Genomic DNA, 19929 nt, shown 5'->3' with positions numbered 1-19929 from the left:
GTTTTTCATTTTGCTCTGGTCATCACTTTATAAATTTAACTCTCCGGAACTGGCTTCACTCCAGATCTCCATCAGGAAACAGCCATGACAGCACACAACACACACAAACACAGACACACACCACTGCACTTAAGCAATGATCCAAACACACTTAACTGCTTCCTTACACAAGCTACTGAATAATACAATCCTAAAAAAATAGCTGAGTTCCTGTGCAAAATCCAGATAAACTTCTCTAATTTTATTTTAATTTAATCTCCCTTTCACAGCTCTTATCACTGTGGTCAATTAGACAGGCTTAAACTCAGATTATTGTGAGGGAGAAAAAAGAGATTGTAAAAAAACAACAGTACTGTTCAGCTTAATCCTCTCTACACAGTTAAATAGCCATATCTTAGTGCATATCTGAGCTCATTTATCTCTATGTGCATAAATAGCAAGTGTTTGTTGTATCCTGCAGGACAGAGAAGCTAGTGGGCTGCGTCATGCTAATCACCATAATCTAATAGTGTGAGGACAACGTGAGTCGGCTGCTCACTGATACCGCAGTGACATAAATAACCATGATGCTTTGCTATTTGTGTGTGTGTGTGTGTGTGTGTGTGTGTGTGTGTGTGTGTGTGTATGTGTGTGTACGCATGCGTGCATGCGTGTGTACGCATGCGTGCATGCGTGTGTATCTGCCCATAGAGCCCCAAGCTACAAGTGTAGGCAAATGTAATTGAAGCTGAAACACCCGCAGCCTCAAGAGTGTGAACTGTGTTTTCCATTCCCAGGGCCGATAGCCGTTTGGCTGCTAGGCTAACCACTAAAAGCCTCCTTTACTTCACTCCCAAGTCCATCACAACCAACTAAGACTCCCTGCTGCGGCAGCAAAGAGAAAGAGAGAGACAGAACATATTCTTTTTTTTTTAATTCATCTCAGTATGCACAGAGATATGAGCCACAAAAAGCAGCACATTCAGTTTGATTCATATGTAAGAGTGCATAAAGAGAACTTCAGCAGTGTGAAATAGCTCTGTGGCTTTAGCCTGGGTGATAAAAAGATAGCGATGTGTGCCGGCTATAGACACTTCATTAATAACAATTACAAAATTAACTTTTTGTCCACCGGCCAAAATGGCTTTAATGACTTTTAAATGACTTTCTAAAATGTTAAGAAACACTGTCTATGACAAACTTAATTATCTGGAATATGTGTTCATTTGGCTAAGGTTATACAGTACGGCATTTCTTTCTCTGTGTAAAAAGCACATCTGTATGCATTTGCTGTGTACTTGTTTATCTGCACATATGAAGGGGAAGAAAAGATCAGATCACAAGCAGTTACTCAAGATGCATGTGAATGCAAGGTGTGAACTGACAGACTTAGAGCTGTTCACCAATGATTGGATCACAGGTCTGAACAGCCTCATTGTCAGTCACGACCTACATCGGATACATCTGAGGAAATAACCCACAGCCAGTTTACAATGGTATGGTACTCAGCAACAATGCTGTATTACAAAACATCCAAACGATACAAGGACATGGCTATGGATGTGCTGCCACTCAGGATGTTTGAAAAGTCTGATTTCAGAGAGTTGGAAAGCTTTTAACATTTAAAAGTCTGCTTTGATACATCAAGGGGTCAAATTCAAAGTAAAGTGGTTAAATTAAAACTTTTTTTTTCTCCTAGTCTTTATTCAAAATAAGTCATTAAAAATTATGAATTTTTTCATTTCATCCTCCACATTCCACCTTATAAAATCATTTATTTTTGCTTTGTTTCTTTCTTTTACTGTGATGTATCTAAAAAGGATTCAAACTACATTTTTGTTGTGCAACAGTGATGTTGTTAAATGATATGCTATGTAAATCACCTTGAAAATGTGAAACTAACTAAACTTCAGTTTAGGCACATGGTTTCGCCTGTGGTGAAAAAAGTGTTTATTCAAACTGTGCTTAACCAAGACAAAGATTTCAGGGTTATTTTTTTGTACAGCTTGATTAGAGATGAAAGGATTCAACTCTTACTCATTTCCTTAAAGGTAAAGTGCACCATTAACCCCAGATAAGTGACTTACAAACAAAGAGTTATTGAGCAAAACTGAGTGTTTAACTTCCGTGGGAAACAATGCATTAACTATAACACCTCCACCATTTTATTTAGACGGTGTGATAGCAGAGCGCTCAGTCATACGAGTTCTGGCCAAGCAGCAGACCACTCTCTGGGCATCTTAAAACCCTCAGTATTAAAGGACTATCAGTTCATTGCAGTGGTTTTCTAACTGAACTGTGACATGAAACTGTCCAAATTTACCAAGTTCAACACATACACACACAACCATGGCAACCATGACCGTAGTTTTTTTTTTTTCATTTGAGTGGGAGTAACTAAGTCATTAAACTAAACTTAGCCCAGCAGCTACTGATAAAAGTAGAATGCCTGATATTCATGCAAACTTTCTCCTGTAAACGATTTGATCCGACAACATTGTAACGCACTGTTGCATTTCCTCATGGCTCCATCCAATACTGCAAATACACACACTGCAGTTCTACAGCTGCAATGATAAGATGGGTTTTCAGATAGTCAAACTCAAGAGCCGAGCTCTCAGAGACAAACCTTTGTTTCAGATGGATGTCAAGTACGTTTACAGAAAATAGGAAGTCATATTTTAGGACGGGGCTCTATGGGTGAACCAAAATAGGAATGAGTGCAAATGACATTTGCAAATACCAGGAGCACTGTACCATACAATGACATGTTTTTCTCTGCCTACAAAAGGCTTGACTGCATCAATCATTGACGGCAGAGATGCACTTTACTGTAAACAGTAGCAGAATAAATGTCATGCTCCGATCCTTTTTTAAGGATTGATAGCATTAGCAAAATGTGACCTGAGCAACAACAGAAAATAAACTTTAACAGAAAATTAGACCCAAACACAAGTAGAGACAGACAGGTGCCGTGACAAGTAGCAACAGCAGCCAGTATCTGTGCAGTGGCATTAGACACAAGAGCACTTAGCACCTGTCCCGTCCTACAGAGAGAAAGGCCTCATGCAAAGTGGGGACCTTTCACCAAGAGACAAAACAGTTCTTTGGCAGTTCCTAAAACAGGAATACAATTAAAAAGTGGCTTTTGATATTTAGAAACTAAAAATGATGAATGTTTGCTCCAGTGTTCATTTTAGCAGTTAACATTTTTGTTGTGCACCCAAATCTATTAACAGCTTTACAAGTATGCACACTTCACACAGAGGCAACAATAGAAACATTTATTACACAACTGAACATTGTCACAGTGAGTCGAGAGAAAAGGAGCCAAATCACTGAATGAGAGGCACCTGGCCTGAATGGCAGTAGCTGCAGGGAAGTTGTAATGAGTAGAAGCTAGATGAAATCGTTCCAACTGACTGTTGTAAAAATATCATGTCTGAAATGCATTTTTCTATTTTGCAAAGGATTGGAGTAACACTATGAGTAAAGGAATGATGATAGAAGCAAGCTAAGAAAGAGGGCTTGAGGTGACGTGATGATACTCATCATGACTGAGTAATTTGCCAGTCGTTTAGTCTTTTAAATGTCTGTAAATAGTAAACCTTTCCATTCTGAATTTTTGCTTTGTCTGACCAACATTCATAAGATGATTCAATGATATGAAATACAGGAAAGCAGAAAAATGACTTATCATTTAATTAGTGATTAGATCAATAAAGCTATTGTTCTCACAACCAACCGATTGATTAATCGACTAATATATTTGTGTGAAGATGTTGTAATTTGTACAGCGTTGGAAAGAAAAATGCAATGTTTTTACCACATCAAAAATATAGCCAATTCTATTCATTTGTGTTAGACATCATGCTCAATATCACATGTTGAGAAACTAACAATTTTCGTTCAGGACTTTTAATCTGACCTACTTGTTAATGAAGATGTTTACATAACATCTTGTGTCAAGAGTGCTTAACACAAAGCCAACAGCCATAATTGCTTTCACCAGCATAGATTAGGTAGACCCTATCGACTGATAAGATACGAGTCCAATTAGGTTGTAAGAGATATACACCCATATTACAAATAGTATGAGGGACTTATAGCAGTTTCTGCAGTGTAGATTGTCCCACAGTGCAGTTACAACACCCTGCAGCCTATAAGCGCACCGCTTCCTGTGACCAGCTGGACCTATCGACGATGGTCAGGATGTAATGACAGTTTAGCCCAGGAAGGCGATCAAACAGACTCTCACACAGAGGTCAAAACAGTATCCGGTTAGACCCACAGAGGAGTGAGGGGGGTCTGAGGACACATTGATCAGCCCTTCTAGTGTAGTACTCTGCTCAGGGACTACATCCAACATATACATGACAATAAACAGGTTAATTTACTTGCTATAGACAAAGCAGTTATGTTAAATACAAAATACCAAACCTAACTAGCAAACCTTTTCTTCAGACCGAAGTCCCTCACTGAAATAATCAGAAGATGATTTAAACTGTTAGCTGCAGCCTTACAAATGTCATATCCTTGTTTCGTCCAACCAGCAGTTTTTCCAAAATGTTCAGTTTACAGTAATATGAACGAGACACTCAGAAAACACCAAGGTTTGAGTAACTGGAGCCAGCAAATACTCAGAATTTTTGCTTGCAAGACTAAAATCAGCAATCATCGAAATAGTTGGTGGTTAATGGTTGGATTAATTCATGTAATCGACTCACTGTTTCAGTTCTATTTCTTCAATATGGTTGGAATTAAAGCACTCTATCTTTTCAGACTCTGCAATGGAAAAAAACATTTTCACACTTTATCCACTAAAAACACTGTCAAATGAAACCAAAGAATTCCTGTATGGGTCTTTGACAACTCTTGTATAAAGTCAGAAGAGGAAGTAAGCGAGGCAAACAAGGAGGAAGTGCTGATTGTGTTCTGTTGATTTTGACTGAATATGGGCTGTCAGTGTTAATAATTAAGTCCCACTCACAGAGTCCCTTTCAACCTCACGCTCTTCTACTGTGACCAACATCAAACTCTTTTCTCGCTACCATAATTACATAAGACATAAATACAGGGCACCTCTTACTCACACAACTCAGCTTCTTGTTAAGTCAAGATCGAATTTAGAAGACTGTTCCTTGAAAGAAAAAAAACAAACCCAAACCCCACTGCTCCACTCAACTTTAAGCTAAATAATCTGTGTAGGATATATATGACTGAGGGGCTGGATAAGTAGAGGGTCTGTAACCCTCAGGGGTAGACATTGTGGGGAAGTCTGTACGGCATCACAGCATAGCATGTCCACCCACACTACGTTCATGAAACACCCAGATCCTTCATTCTGACCTGAAAAAAAAAGCTATTAAGCCATAGTGGAGACCAAATCATCGTCATTCAGGTCAACAGTCATCAAGTGCTGATGCTGATTGAAGCCACAGCTATGGAAATAATAAGTGCCAGAGTTCTCATATTTTCTAATCACTGAACTGAAGAACACAGCGAAAGCAGCCGTCTATTATCAAACTATCCTTTCTGCGCTCAGGCAGTGAGATTATCTTTATCCTCGCAGTCAACTTTTCAATCTGAGCCATGTGCTGAGCTCAGCTGCAGCCTAACCACATACTAGTCTCTCTAACAGCTCAATGTCATTGGTCGATTCTATAACATTCTTAAGTGGGCTGATACTCATTGGTTAGCGTCACTGCCTTCTGCACTCAAACAATAGGGGTCTTTGTGTGTCATGCCTGGCTACTGTGTGTGTGTGTGTGTATGCGTGTGTGTGTGTGTTTCCCCTGCTTAAACCAGGAATTTCTTTCTACACAGCTACTTGGTGCATCAAAGTGTAAATGATGTAAATGACACATAGAAAAAAATGACCCGTTACAGGCATGACACGGGAAACACAAGGGTGGTTAAGACAGAAGCTTCCTCTTCTTTCTGGTTGCCTTAGTGAGGATTTTTTCCGTGCAAGATTATCGTCATAGTAAGAGAGAAAAGAACAATCTCACTGAGGAACTGTGCAACGAGATGAGGATCTATCGATTCGGACTGGCTCGATACAACGGTTACCTAATATTCTCAGAAGAAGAAGCAGCAAGTTAGGTTAACGGGTGAAGAGTCCAGATATTTCTGATTCAAGCCTGTGAGTTAGTTGGCATCTCTGAATCATTTAGTGAAAGCAACGATAATTATAGCATCTCAGAGCAAAAAATGATAACTTCAAGCTTTCAATTCATTAAAAATGGTGAAAGACAGGGAACAGAATGATTTAAAGGAATCATTGTCACAATCTACCAATAAACTTCTCACTGCTCAGGTTAGTTAGGGGCAGATCTGAATGCTCTATTTAGATTAAAAAACAAGTATACTTTGCAGACCTATGGACTCAGTTTCAGGTCTTCTTTCACTTATAACGTGTTCTCTGAGGCAATGGTTGCTATCCAACCTTTTCCCAGCCACTTGGTGCCATAAAACAACACGTGGACAACACAAAGGCCTTTGAAAAACCTTTTGTAAGTCATCTTTTTCCACTGCCAGAAAGAGAAGCACCCGTCCTAGAGGCAGATGTGAAGAAAACCTTTACTGGAGTAATATTTGATACTGTCTCAGATCTTGGATTAAAGGGAAACCTGACAAAGGCGTTCCTACCATTTCAGCATTTACTGTCCATGGAGCCTATTACCACTAGGTTTGACAGCATTTGCCCAAAGCATGCATGAACCAAAAGACATCGGATACAAAGATCAGCTCAGTCAGCAACTAGTTTGCACCTCAGAGCCTGCTCATTAACAGAACCATAACGTTGTGCTTATAAGCAGATCAATTTTGTCTTTAGGTCTTCAGTGGATCTTGTGTCTTCAAAAAAAACAACAACTTGCATTTGGTATGTTTCAAAGCAAGAGCAACAAGAGGAATATCCCATTAATATCACTTCTACAACTCCCTCTACACAAAACAGGACAGCTGTTGATATCTGATAAAAAAATGTACACTTGTGCATCTTTTTTCAGAGGAACAGATGGAGATTACTGAATGTAAGAAAAGAAAGAGCTAAGAGACAGAGGCGCTGTGTGATTTCAACAAAGAAAGCACCACAGTAAGACAGCTACATGAGGAGAAGATGTTCAAGAAGATGGTAGAGATAGAGAAGCACAAAAACAAAGTGACAGGCAGGCAGGCAGCTGTAGTTTAAGCGCCATTCTGACCACAGATGCTCACATGCACAAACCACAACACCTCTCTGCTCTTGTTTTGATATCTCTTGAGCTACAACCAACCCCGGGGGCTGGGAATGGGTGCAATTGTTCGCTATGTGCTTGAGCAGTCGCAGTTATTTAGAGGGAATGAATGAATCTGAGGCGTGATACAGCAGTTACCACATGGACTTCACACCTCAAACGTGCCCTTCTCTGGATAGATTTATTGAAGAGCATCAGCACAGCGGTTCAGGAATGAAGCCATTTTCACACCATTTACCTCTAAAATCATATTTGTCCACTCAACTTACCTGGGTTGCGAGTTCTCCTCGTACATACGTTCCTTGCCCTCCTTGAACAAGCTGATGGTCTGCTTGGTCTTCTTGGTTAGGTTCTCCATGAAGACCCGGAAGTACTCATTGTCCCCCAGAGTCTCCATTTTGCCCTCGTAGCGAGACAAGATGGTGCGCAGGTGCTGGTAGGTGTCTGGCAGCAGGTCCAGGATGTAAGGGGGGCTGTTCTTCAGAGCCAATTTGGGGTTTTGGCACAGGCGCACCACCTGCAGAAAGGGAGGATGTGAGGGGGAAGATAAGATACAGTTTAAGAGAAGAGGTGGGTGCAAGACAGAAGGTAGTCAGAAAGAGGTTAACGGAGAGTGAGCGCGAAAGAAAATCTGCCACTACGCATTTCATTCTGTGCATCAGTAAGACATTATTTATAACATATAGACAGAGACTTGCATAATATAGCTTGATTCAGTATTAGAGCACTTATCTTTAGTGCAGAAAATTGTCAGTGAGCCCAGACTGAACACATACAGAATGGAAAATGCCAACAAAGTTGAAGAGTGAGAGAAAGGCCCTTAAAAGCCCTGTCAGAGTCAATCTTAAGGTTTAGAAATATGGCACATTATATAATAAAATACACAGAGTGATTTAAGCCTTTAGGTTATTTCACCACTTTCACACTACTTGGATCCACACAAGAAAAGACAAAGGTTGACCAGGACAAAGGCAAAACTCCATTCATCCATGCACAGTTTCTGTCTCATTGTGAACTTAATTATCTCCATTTCTTATTAATTTGACCCACAGAGGCCTTTTTGTACACATGCACAGCTTCTAATGCCTTTTGCAATCACCATGTCAGTAATCATGGGTCACCGCTGTCTGTACTTCTTCAGTATGTTTAAAGAAGCTGTTGATGTTTACACTTCCTCATTTCAATCTGCACATCCTTGAAAACTTCTGCCAAATACCTTCAAATTCTCTTGATTTAACATTTTAGCATTATTGCTTTGCAAATTTGAACAACTGATGCACTGACTGTGGTACTTTGACTAAAAGAAACCTTACAAAATAAACCTTCTCTAAAAAAGGATCCAAATTTGAACTGCAAGAGAGGGTGAGTTTTGTAATGGGTGAACAGGGAGATAATCAAATGGCTTTATCCAAAATGGAAATTTAGGGAATCAACTACATGCTTCCAAACATGTTCGCCAGACTGTGTGAATGCTTGCAACGTCCTCAGTAATGTTCAACCTTTCCTCACCCATCTCACTGTACTGCTGCACTGTGTCTGAGTCACCTCGTTGACCATTACAAAGAGACTGGCGGACAGCCTAGAACACTCTGTATAGACGTGGTTGCTGCTGTCATATTTACCACTGCATTCAGGTCTAACTGACGTGTGTGATCAGAGAGGCATAAAAAAACTACACTTGCATTCATAAAGATTCAGGTTCTCATGTCCTGATTTGAACCTGTGCTGATGTAGAGTGGTGCTGTCAGCTCCAGTGGTGACCAAACAATTGCACATCAACAACAGGACATGGCTCGTTCTTTTGTAGACCAGGCCAAATTATTGTCTACTAATCATGAGTAAGTGTTAGAAAGAAATACGGCAGGAATAGCATAACAAGAATGTCGGTTTGAGTTTCCTTGCTTCTTCATTTTGGAAGCCATCAGTTTGCCTTGATGGGAAAATGAGAGTTCAAACAACTTCAGGACAACTTAAAATCAATCAGCTTATAAATGAAGCAGGCTTGGAACCACAAAGATTCATCAATTCGCATCAATAGGAACACAACGACAATGACACTGAGATGTGAAATGTATGCCACAGTGACATTTAGTTGTGTTTTACTGAAAAGATGTAAACAATTTCATGTATTTGTAGATCAAGAGACCCAGGCAATAAGGCTGCCAAAGAGACGACTGCAGTTTGAGTTTCAGCATTTTTAGGTGAGAAAGTACTGAATAGTTTTGATGAGGGACCATAGCGTTTCCACATTTATAAGCGCGACACCACTTGATATTTTTAAGAAAAACTCTGGACAATTTCCAGCCGTGTTTGTGGCAACCAAAACAGACAATGATGTTTTCCTAACCCTAACGAAGAAGTTCTTGTGCCTACACCAAACAAAAGCAAAAGCACAAGTTAATGATAGAGACACAGGAAATGTAACAAACTAACGTGAAGTTGCACAAGGCACTACTCAACTAGCGTAACTATGTTCAGCAAAACCACAGACAACATTTACTCCAGTAACTGGATTGAACAGAGCGACTGTATATGCTTAACCAATAAAAACAACATTTAATCAAAAAGGCAGACTAAATATATTCTACAATTTTAAATAGTCAAGCTTTATTAATATTGCCATTTACCCATTTGATACAATTTTTCCACTTCCTCTAAAGGTTCTCGTCAACCAGCCACTGATTAGTCGTAAATTAGTATAATACGTATATATCAATCTTCCTTTCCACATCTTCCATATAACTTCAAAGGGGACCTCTTATGTATCCAAGGCCCAAATGAGCAGTGCTTCATTTTCAGAGAGTGTCACATATTAGGAATATTTGATCTCACTTTGTAAATGGGCCACTCCATCATCACTGTATCAAATGCCTCTCAAAAAGAATGAGGTCACTCTTGACCAGTGAGATATTTTAAGCAGTACTGATTCCACAGCATAATGTTAATAGCATGTGGGCCACCATTGGTGTCTGAACATAAAATGGTCAGCTCCCTGCTGATACTGAGTGTAAATGGACCACAGGTGAAATATTTGGGTGCAACATCTTTCTTTCTTTTTGTTTTTTAAATTTTTTTTTTTACTTTTATTGTGTCATTTAAAAGTCCTTTGTGTTTTGACCACCAAGGTACATAAAGCATTGTTGGGTTGGATACTACGAAATTTCACAATGTTGTTTAAGTACCAGGAAATCAAACTAATACAGAATCTTTCATCTGGCTGGGCCACTGAACAGACATATATTAACATGCCTTCAGTGTCAATACCAAAACTGTCCTCTCATTCCCTTAAATCTTCTCCAGGCTGCGAAACGAAGGTTTCAACACATTCATGTTTGAGACCAGATATTGCAAGTCTGTTGTCAAGGTTACACCATTTACATTATCATTCATCACGCTAACACTTGTACACATAACTCGGCTGAATACACATGCGTGCACATGCATAAGGCCAAAACAACCGAGTCCTCTCATACGTCAATGTCAATCAAGGCTACTGTCCTGAAGTAAAATGTCGACTGCCTCTGAGCTAAACTGCATTCCACTCATCTTTGTCTCTCCGAGTTCTGTCTCAGGCTCAGTCTACACCTGGCTTTAGACCTGGTAGTTTTTGCACATCATGTTAAAGTCATTTAAACTTTAACCAGATGAGGGGAAAGTTGGCTGTGGTTTATTTTTGTTAAACTTTAGCCATCAACAGGTCATTTTTGTTCTCCCCATTAACACACAGCTCAGTGATCATTCCCGGGGAACATATTTTGCCCTCAGTTTATCAAATTCAAGCAAAGGGACTAACTGTTAATTTCCTCCCAGTTTGCAAATCCAAAATATGGACAATGTTATGCAACTAAATCTGATGACAAACTATGGCGTGTAACCGAATAATCTATTTATCTCCCAGATTTCCGTAACTGCATTAGACAACCGAGTTGCATTTGGTGTCTACACTCGTAACAGCCCCACTCAATCGATTAAAGCTAGACAGGCACAGCAGTGATTGCAGTCTTCTCACACGTGTTTGAGCATATTAAGGTCTAAAAACAAATGAAAATTGTTGTGTGTGTTACATAAAAGTGCAGAAAATTATTCTCGTCTACTAGTTGCTGGAACTGGTATGGCACATCATTAAACTGTAACTTTCATTGTTTTAACTTCAAAATAAAATATGTGTTAATTTAAACACACCTCACCCTATCCTAAGATTCCAGGTAAATTTGATCAATGAATAGCTAACAGTGATGCAAAACTTGATGATTGAACGTTTAAATTTGATGCATGTAGCTCAGCAAAGAACACACACTTTTGTGCAGGGCATCACAAACTCAAGGCTCCAATAATAAAGGTGTGTTATGCCCAACACCCTCATGTGGGCAACTCTGAGAAGAGAGACTAGCACCGAGCTTCTGATAAAAATTTAACTTAGTCCGACACGGGGGGTATTTTCAGAGACACGGTGTCGGTCTACAGTATATGTTGGGCTGTGGTTTACCTTTAGTCAGTGCCGAACAATATTTCCGCTGCTATTTTAAACAATATGGTGGTGTAAAAATACTTTTGGTCTTACAACCATATCAAAAGGTAAGACACTCTTTTGTTTTTTACTCACCCCGCTGGTGCTGTCACCTCAACTGTTTGACTGGGTCAGACGAATATGGTAAATTATTCTCATACTGTAAACTGAAAAACGCTAACCTGACTGTGCAGGTGGTTTAAGTAGCTTCAGATCAGCCGTCCAGTCATCCGAGTATTGTGCAGAGAAAAAAAAATTGTGTGTTGAACATTTACTGAGAAGAAAAGTAAGAAAGACTTTGCAGTGTTACTTCTGTTTTCTTTGTGTTTTTTGTGTTAAGATACAGTGCCTCCTAAAATTGTGAAGATAAGTCAAGTCAGTCAATCTACCACAGATTGCTAATGGAGCTAAATAAACTGGAATGTAGTTTCTTAATAATAGCTTTGTTTAAAAAAAAGAAAAAAGAAAAAAAAGGACTTGGTCTCTTAACATCAGAGCTCTGAACTAAGGCCTCAGAGAGGAAGAGGAGACACAAAAGAGTGTCTTGTCTTCCTATTCACTAATATTGCTGTGTGATTCTCACAGGAAACTGGGGGTCAAACTGTTACAGACTTTTCCGAGAAGTGAAGCTGTGAAATGAGTCTCCCCTGTGAAAGAGCATAATTGGCCTAGTTAAATACACAATTCTGGTCTTTTTTTCTGATTGCTTTGTTACAGTTGCCGGGGGCTGACAGACAGTTGACTTCAGATGTTTGAGCAACAATGTACAGGAGGGACTCTTACTGTGCTAGCAGCCCTTTTCCTTTTAGTACAATGCCATACGTTCGCTTAATTAATCTCCCGAATGTTATATTTAAACGCTCTATCTACCTTCTTTTTTTAATGCTAATGTTTACAACACACCACAGTTGTTAAACGTGGCCAAACAAGCTAGATGTTCCTTCTAGTTAGCAGAGAGAGGCACAGCACTAACAAACAGATGTGTTAAAAGAAAACATTGCTCTGTTCGGGGGCTAACATTCATGTTAAAAGCCCGTCTGGCACATATGGTACACGACAATGCTGTTTGGGTAAGCAAATTAGCTGTATCTGGCTAACCACGTCTGCCCCCCAGCTGACTAGCTAACTTAGCGTTTAGCGACGCCAGACCTGCAGCAGCCGAAGATTAGCTAGCTTATCGCTAGTTAGCTGCGGTTAGCTAGCAGCTGCCCTAGGCATCCGAGGCGCTCCTTATAACGTTAATGGCTCGTTAGCGTTGATCATTAGCTAGCGTACGAACCTTGTCCATCAGTTTCCAGCATTTCTCCACCGTCTTTTTGTCCACGGCCCCGGGCTGGTGATGGGAGTGGAGGTGGTGATGGTGTGGCTGGAAGGCATCCTTCATCATTCCGATGAGCCCCCCGCCTTTCTTCAGGTTCCCTGCCATGTTCGGGCTCGGCTAGGGTCGGCCAGAGCGGCAGACAGGCGAGGCAGGGCAGGGCAGGGGTCAGGGGGACCGAACCGCCGCCTGGAGTAAGCTGGTCCTGGCGATGGTGATCCGGCACCCCCCGGCGAGGACAGCGCCCGAGTGGCGGATCCGAGCCAGGGTCCGACGGGGGGTAGAGGGAGGGAGGGATGGCTATCGGATAAAGGTTCCCATCCGTCAAGCTAACATCAGTTTGTCGGATAAATGTCCAGATTACGACTACAACAAGCCCTCGGTCACTCGCAACCCGCTGCAAGCCGCTGTGTGCTGCAGCTAGCTGCGCTGCTCTCTGTCTCTCTCTCTCTCTGCAGGGACCCACGCAGGCTAATTAGCAGAGCACCAGACCTGACTCTGCTCGCCCTCAGCTGGAGGACAATGGCACCGTTTCTCTGCCCAGAAACCTTGTGGACTGAAGTGTGTCCTCTCCTCTTTAACAACCCCCGATGTCGTTCCCCTTTTTTTCAGTCAGCAGCAGCAGTAGCAGCAGCTCTTTTCGCCTGTGCTGAGTCTTGACGGGAAGTTCAGTGGCTGTGTGACAGAGTCAGCCCTCCTCTGCGGGGCTGTGGGGCTGACGACACAGAGTACTCACCGATGACTGGGGAGAGGAAGTAGCGCTCGGAAAACTGCGAACGCCTCACGTACACACACGAGAACAGGGGCGAATAAATAAATGTGGGAATAAAACATTGCCCAGTATTTTTCTGTTTCCCCCCGTGACGTGTATGTGCGGCCCTTTCCTTTCCTTTCCTTTCCTGTACGTCCCCTTCCGTTCGCCCCCCCTCCTCCGTCTCAAAAACCCAAACTCCACGCCTTCCCTGTGCGCGTTCACGAGTCATGAATGTAGTCGGACGCGCGCCTCTCTCTGTACAGCATTCATAAAACGGTCAGGGGATGCTGAATGCAGCGCTGGCCTCGGTCACCCCTGACAACAAAGGACGCTTTGACATGTCCACACTAAAAACAGTAAGGATCCAATTACACGGCCCTCTGTGCAAGAGCTAAAAAGGCGAGATTGCCCACAGTGAAGCTGTGATTGGCTGTCCCCAAAGTCAATCAGCTATCAATCAAGCCGGACAGCTGAGTGCCATGGCAACCCACTCAGCAACAGAAGCTCATCCCTTGTGTGCTGTGAGTTTGTGTCCAGTGAGGGTACAGTTCTCCAGGCAGCCCAGAGCCACCAAACATGCCTCCAAAGAAAAATAAAACAAAGAAGACCACAAAGAAGAATCCAGAAAAAAGTAACTTAACTTATGAGGTTCAATTTTTGGTGCTCCTCTGATGTGTTTTGTGTGTGTGTGTGTATGTGTGTGTATTATTTGTGTATTATTGTCTTGCTGCAGGCGAAAATGAATTGGAAGCAAAGTACAGGCGCAGCGTTCTGGATATAGCTGTCCTACAGGATCGCATAGGTGAGTGTGATGCGGGCTATGTTTAGACAAAACTATCAATGTATTAGTCGCATACCATTTCATTGTATGTGGTGTATATTTGTCCCCAGGGGGAAGCTGATAAATAACACTGTAAATAAAGTTTTAAATCCATGTATCACACACTGTGCCCCCATGTTTTAGGGTCATTATTAGTTAACTTTAACATTAACTGATTTTTTTTTAAATATAATTAATGGATAGATCGGTTAATCTATTAAAATGCCAGAAAATTCTCAGAGCCTAAGATATAGAATTTACAGTATAAGGAATAAAGAGGAAACTGATTGTTTCAACAATGTATATTTACTCTGTATTTCTTAGTTTGGTCTTTGGCAGAAGTATTATATGTACTACCGGTAATATTTCCTCCATGGAAATGTAGTGGATTACAGGTAGAACATATATACAAATGTACACCAAACATTTTAGTTGACTTTGATTTGAAATAAGACAGGAAATTACCTCAGAATAACCGCAAAAAGTAGGCTATTTAATTCAAGTTGTACAAGCTTAAAAGTTTTAACATCTTAACATGATTATGCTGCACTGCTTGGTTATTTTGAGGTGATTGGTTTCCTTAATTGCTTGAAGTGAAGTCACTTTGTCAGATGTTACAGTGTAAGCAAAGTGCACCTACATCAAAATCCCACTGTAGCACAATATGTGAGACAATGCATTTCCTTACTGCTTAGATTACTTAGATTTACTGACACTGCGCTGGGATATTTGTATTTTGCGAGACCATGAGATTTTTTTTCAAAGGGTTTTAAAAAAAGTGACATTTTCTAATTCTAAATGATCTGATGGTGTAATTATTTTTTAGTTTTCAGATTGCATTTCCATGTGCAGAACATAAGGTCACATTTTAAAGTAATTTCTGCACTAACTGAATGCATTAGGCCCAGTACTTTACTTGTACTATTTTATCTAACTGTAATCCACTACATTTAGGGATGATGTGTAGTAATGTTTGACAGCTATAGTTCCTAGTTACTTTGCAGGTTAAGGCTTCATATGCAAACATACAGTATGACGATATGATCGGCTACAACAATTGAATACCTGGAGACAGTGCTGATAGTACAGTAATGAAGTCCGGTCAAAGCAACCATGTTTCTGCATCATTACAGTACTTGACTTCATTTTGTATACTTTTATTTGGGTGAGATTTTTGGGTGCTTTGAAGGTATTTTTACATTGTTGTGGATTCACTCTCACTGGAAGTTAGACTAGCGCCAGCTGTGCCACCTACAGCATGTCAAAGCATAATTAGATACTTGAAAGAAATGTTAACACAACTTTTATATTGGTACTTTTACAAAGGGTTATTGCATTAACTGATGCATGTGTTTGTGTGTTCACCGCAGCCTTACAGTGTGAGTCTGTCATAAAGGTCCAGTCTGATAGAGTTGACCTGAGGAGACGCGTGAGAGACATGGAGCAGAAGCTGCAGCATGCGAGACAAGACCACAGGGACGTCAACTCTGGTACGGTACAGACGGGGCACGATTCAACAATTAGTCTCTGTTAATAACCTGAGATAAAGCGTGGAACCCTCTGGGAGCGAGGACAAGGGGCGTTTTGCCAAGGTTAGGGTAATTTTTGAGGAACAAAAAGTCTAATTAGCTGGGTGCCTAAGCTGATTGCTGCATTAGACTTACAAAGTGAATCAGCAACGAAGCCTAAGTCTGACACAAATGTCATTCTAGACCTCAGTCGCCAGTACAAAACCATGCAGACGGAGCTGACCAGCAAGGTGAAGAGGCTGGAGATGGAGGCCAGCCAGCTGAAGGAGGAGCTTGGTATGAATACATGTCATTTTACATACATACAGAGGCAGTTATCTCCCAGAGTGAAAATGATGGCCTGCCAGTAAAGCATTTATCTTTCCAGGCCTGTGTCAGGAGGAGCTGAGGAGAGAGAAAAGAGAGCGTGAGCAGGTGGAACGAGAGAAGGACGCCACCATATCTGAGCTCCAGCACAAGCTGGACAACATGGAGACAGACTGCGAGAAGGTCCTGCATGTGAGTCGCAACACGTGAAACCAAATTAAAGCTAATTCAAACTGATTTAAAAACGTAATGCGTAACATGTCTACCCGATTCCTGTAGATAGATTTTTAAGTAATGGTGCTGTTTAACAATGAAGAGAGCAACACCCGTGATCCAATGCTACTGATGAAGCAGCCGCCAACAGGCCTCTTTAGGTTCTGCCAGACATCTTTGAGGCCCTATGCACTGTAAACATGCACAATATGTCCGAGCCTATTTGTGTGGAATTCTTTTACCAGTTAAATGGCAGCATTGGCTCCATCTTTCTCATGCTTTTCTACGCTGACCTCACTGGTTTGGCATTTCTTCCTGCATGTGCATCGAGATCGACCTTGCCTGAACTCGATCTTTGGTGTACTCAGTAGAAATGATGGGCAGGGAGTGTCAATCCTTTATGATGGTCAGGTCAGGTCTGACAGAGAAGTGGACTGAGACCACTGGATGCAGTGGCATGCTCTGAATAAGGGTTTCAGTCACACATGCGCAAATTCAGGCATATGACCATCGCCTGCTGAAGCGAAACTCCCATTAAAGTTCATCAAGGTTAGACTCTACTCAAAGCAAGAGATGCAAATTTGCTCACATGCCTCTGTAATTTCATGCCTGTTTGACTCTAACCCTAACAGCCCAAGCTCATGACTCGAGTATCCTCGTATTGCAGCACACTGAGAGGATGGGCTGGTCAAGAATGGAAGACCTGTCTGAGACAAGTTACACAATGGAACTTAAAGGTCTAGTATGTAGGATTTAGGTACAGAAATGGAATGTAATACTCATGTTTTCATTTGTGTGTAATCACCGCAAACTAAGAATTGTTGTGCTTTTGTTAGTTAAGAATGAGCCTTTTATCTTCCATGTTGCACCTCCATGTTTTTACAGTAGACCAGAATGGACAAACCAAACCACTGTCTCTAGAGGGAGGCCTTTTCTGTGTTTATAGCTGCCGCTGTAGAGGAGGGTAAAACAAGGGTTGTTCATTTGGTTGCAATCCCTCACTGCTAGATGCCACAAAGTCCTACACTCTGGACCTGTTAACACCACTGTATGGCCCCTTTTTTCCCAGCATATTAACTCTTAAGTTCTTGAACTGGTTGCATTCATTTTTTGTTTTGGAAGCTTGGTGCCACCTAGGGATATAATATTAAGTGGAGCCATTGTCAGGCCATCAATGGAGGGCAATGCACAAAGCAAAATGGAGTGCAGAATAGGGCATTCCCACTCCAGGTCAAGGGGAACCATCTTTTCAGGTTCCGAACCGATTTATTCTTGGAGGAAATGCTCCAAATGGTTGAATATTAGATGCATGAATTGGAATGGAGCTGGTGAACTGGTTCCATGTTGGTGTTTTTTTTTTTTTTTTTAAATAAATGTACCAACTCAAATTAAATTTTTGCTGCTGAGATATTGTGTCGGTTCCTAAAGAAAACGTTTGCTGTCTTTGTCTTTTTTTTCAATACTAATTTGCATGCAGGGGTTTTAAAGGCACAACAGGGGGTCATCAAGCTTTTGCTCTTAAGCTCCTTTAGAAGGCAAAGCCTGTGTTGAACAAAAAGATTACTACGTATTGCAACTGATGCAGCTGTTATCAGCTTTCCTACTTCTGCTCTGTTTCTCACATAAAAGAGAATCTTATTATTATTTTTCTTTTACAAGATGGGTTTTAGTGAACATTCATTGCACTCAGCACCATAACAGATAGCACTACAAAAGATTCAGCCTCCACCCAACTGTCAGAAGCAGGTATTTAAAAGTTGAAACATGGTTACCATTGAAAATTATTACTTTCCTTGTTACTTTTGTTAATACTTTGATTTATGAGGACTTTTGCTGTTACAGGGCTACAGAACATCAATCTGCAGGTCAACATGGATGCATGCCACTACCACTGTTATATTTACAGTGAGACGTTAACTAACCAGCACAGCTGAGAAATGACAAGTCATAGAGATCTGCTGTTGGATTTAAAGGTTCTGTGTGAGAGATTTAGTGGCATCTAGCGGTGTGTTTCCAGGCTGCAACCAACTGAACACTCCCTGTCTGACCGTCCTCAAGCTGGCCTTTAAAAACATAAAAAAGACTGCAAAACATGGCGGTGCAACATGATGCACTCTGTGGAAGGGAACCTGCTGGTATAAAAGACTTGTTCTAAACAGAAACTGCACTCTGTGGAAGGGAACCTGCTGGTATAAAAGACTTGTTCTAAACAGAAACTGCACTCTGTGGAAGGGAACCTGCTGGTATAAAAGACTTGTTCTAAACAGAAACTGCACTCTGTGGAAGGGAACCTGCTGGTATAAAAGACTTGTTCTAAGGTGACAGAAACAGAAGAATGAAAACAAAATTATTACTCTTATACAAACATTTCTGCCCTAAATCCTACACAGCAGACCTTTAAGAGTCATATATCCTTGGTGCTACGGTCATACAATAGCATCATTTTCAATGGGGTAAGTATCTTACTGGCTGAGCACGGACTTGTTTTCAGTGCACAGATCTTCAAAGATAAGTGGTCAAGCCTGGAGCCCTGTCAGAGGGCTTAGCCTGTGATTACAGAGCAAAGACTTTAATATGCAATTATCATTATTTTTCTCTTTCCCAGTATGACAAAGAATCTAATCATGCCTCTTCTCATCAGCTTGATCATGAACCTCATCAAAGTTAAAGGTGGTTAAGGGGAGAGAGCGATATCAGGTTAGACAACTGGGTGATTTAAAAGGGGGAAAAAAAAATCCTGCTTGCATCTCATTTTCACTTCCGCAGGAGACTCTAGACAGCCTGACCGTCCAGCTGTCTTTGGCTCGACGGGGATGGGAGGACAAGAGCACAACCCTTCACCAGAATTACAAGGAAGTGCTCTCTGAATTCGGCCTGAATGCACTGGACTTCTGAAAGGGAGGGATCAGTGAGACGTATTTGTTTAAGGTTGCATCTACAACTCCCCTCTATTGGATCAGACTATCGCATAATTTGTTATGGCCAACACATGGATGGATGTTATTATATATAATTTTTTACCATTGCAGAACAAGTTACTGTATATTTATATGCATGTAACTAGTAGTTCACCATGCAGTGTCTGTAATGTTGTGTAACGCCCACTAGATGTAGCAAATGACTGTTTATGGTTTGGGAGGGGTTAGTCAGAACATACATATACTGTGTATTCTGTATTTTACATGTGAAAATATGTGGTATACTTATATATTTTTGTGACAAGATATTTCCCAAGTCAAATAAAAGTATATGAGAAAAAACA

General features: G+C 41.0%; 2 protein-coding genes across 2 annotated transcripts in view; one reads left to right on the top strand and one right to left on the bottom strand.

Moving 5' to 3' along the window:
* The window catches only part of cbl (Cbl proto-oncogene, E3 ubiquitin protein ligase), a 38199-nt gene extending 25046 nt beyond the window's left edge, over positions 1-13153 (bottom strand). Inside the window, exons 1-2 of the mRNA XM_037080952.1 lie at positions 13007-13153; positions 7490-7737 (exon numbers count right to left, since the gene is read on the bottom strand). Of these exons, the coding sequence (XP_036936847.1) occupies positions 7490-7737; positions 13007-13153 (395 nt within the window). The remainder of the gene's footprint in view (positions 1-7489; positions 7738-13006) is intronic.
* Positions 13154-13159: 6 nt separating this feature from the next.
* On the top strand, positions 13160-19929 carry ccdc153 (coiled-coil domain containing 153). Its single transcript, XM_037080966.1, has 6 exons — positions 13160-14430; positions 14533-14601; positions 15990-16109; positions 16332-16424; positions 16516-16646; positions 19434-19929. The coding sequence occupies exons 1-6, from the start codon at positions 14376-14378 to the stop codon at positions 19560-19562; spliced, it is 597 nt and encodes a 198-aa protein (XP_036936861.1). The 5' UTR covers positions 13160-14375; the 3' UTR covers positions 19563-19929.

This window comes from Acanthopagrus latus, chromosome 2 (genome assembly GCF_904848185.1).
Source record: "Acanthopagrus latus isolate v.2019 chromosome 2, fAcaLat1.1, whole genome shotgun sequence".
Classification (NCBI taxonomy): Eukaryota; Metazoa; Chordata; class Actinopteri; order Spariformes; family Sparidae; genus Acanthopagrus; species Acanthopagrus latus.
This window is presented reverse-complemented; position numbering and strand designations above follow the sequence as displayed.

What these genes read in the sequence shown, in the direction of transcription:
- ccdc153 (XM_037080966.1), top strand. Translation starts at nt 14,376, where the DNA reads ATGCCTCCAAAGAAAAATAAAACAAAGAAGACCACAAAGAAGAATCCA. An exon ending in AAAGAAGAATCCAGAAAAAA is followed by an intron (nt 14,431 to 14,532) that starts GTAACTTAACTT and finishes GTCTTGCTGCAG; the next exon opens with GCGAAAATGAATTGGAAGCA. An exon ending in CCAGCTGAAGGAGGAGCTTG is followed by an intron (nt 16,425 to 16,515) that starts GTATGAATACAT and finishes TTATCTTTCCAG; the next exon opens with GCCTGTGTCAGGAGGAGCTG.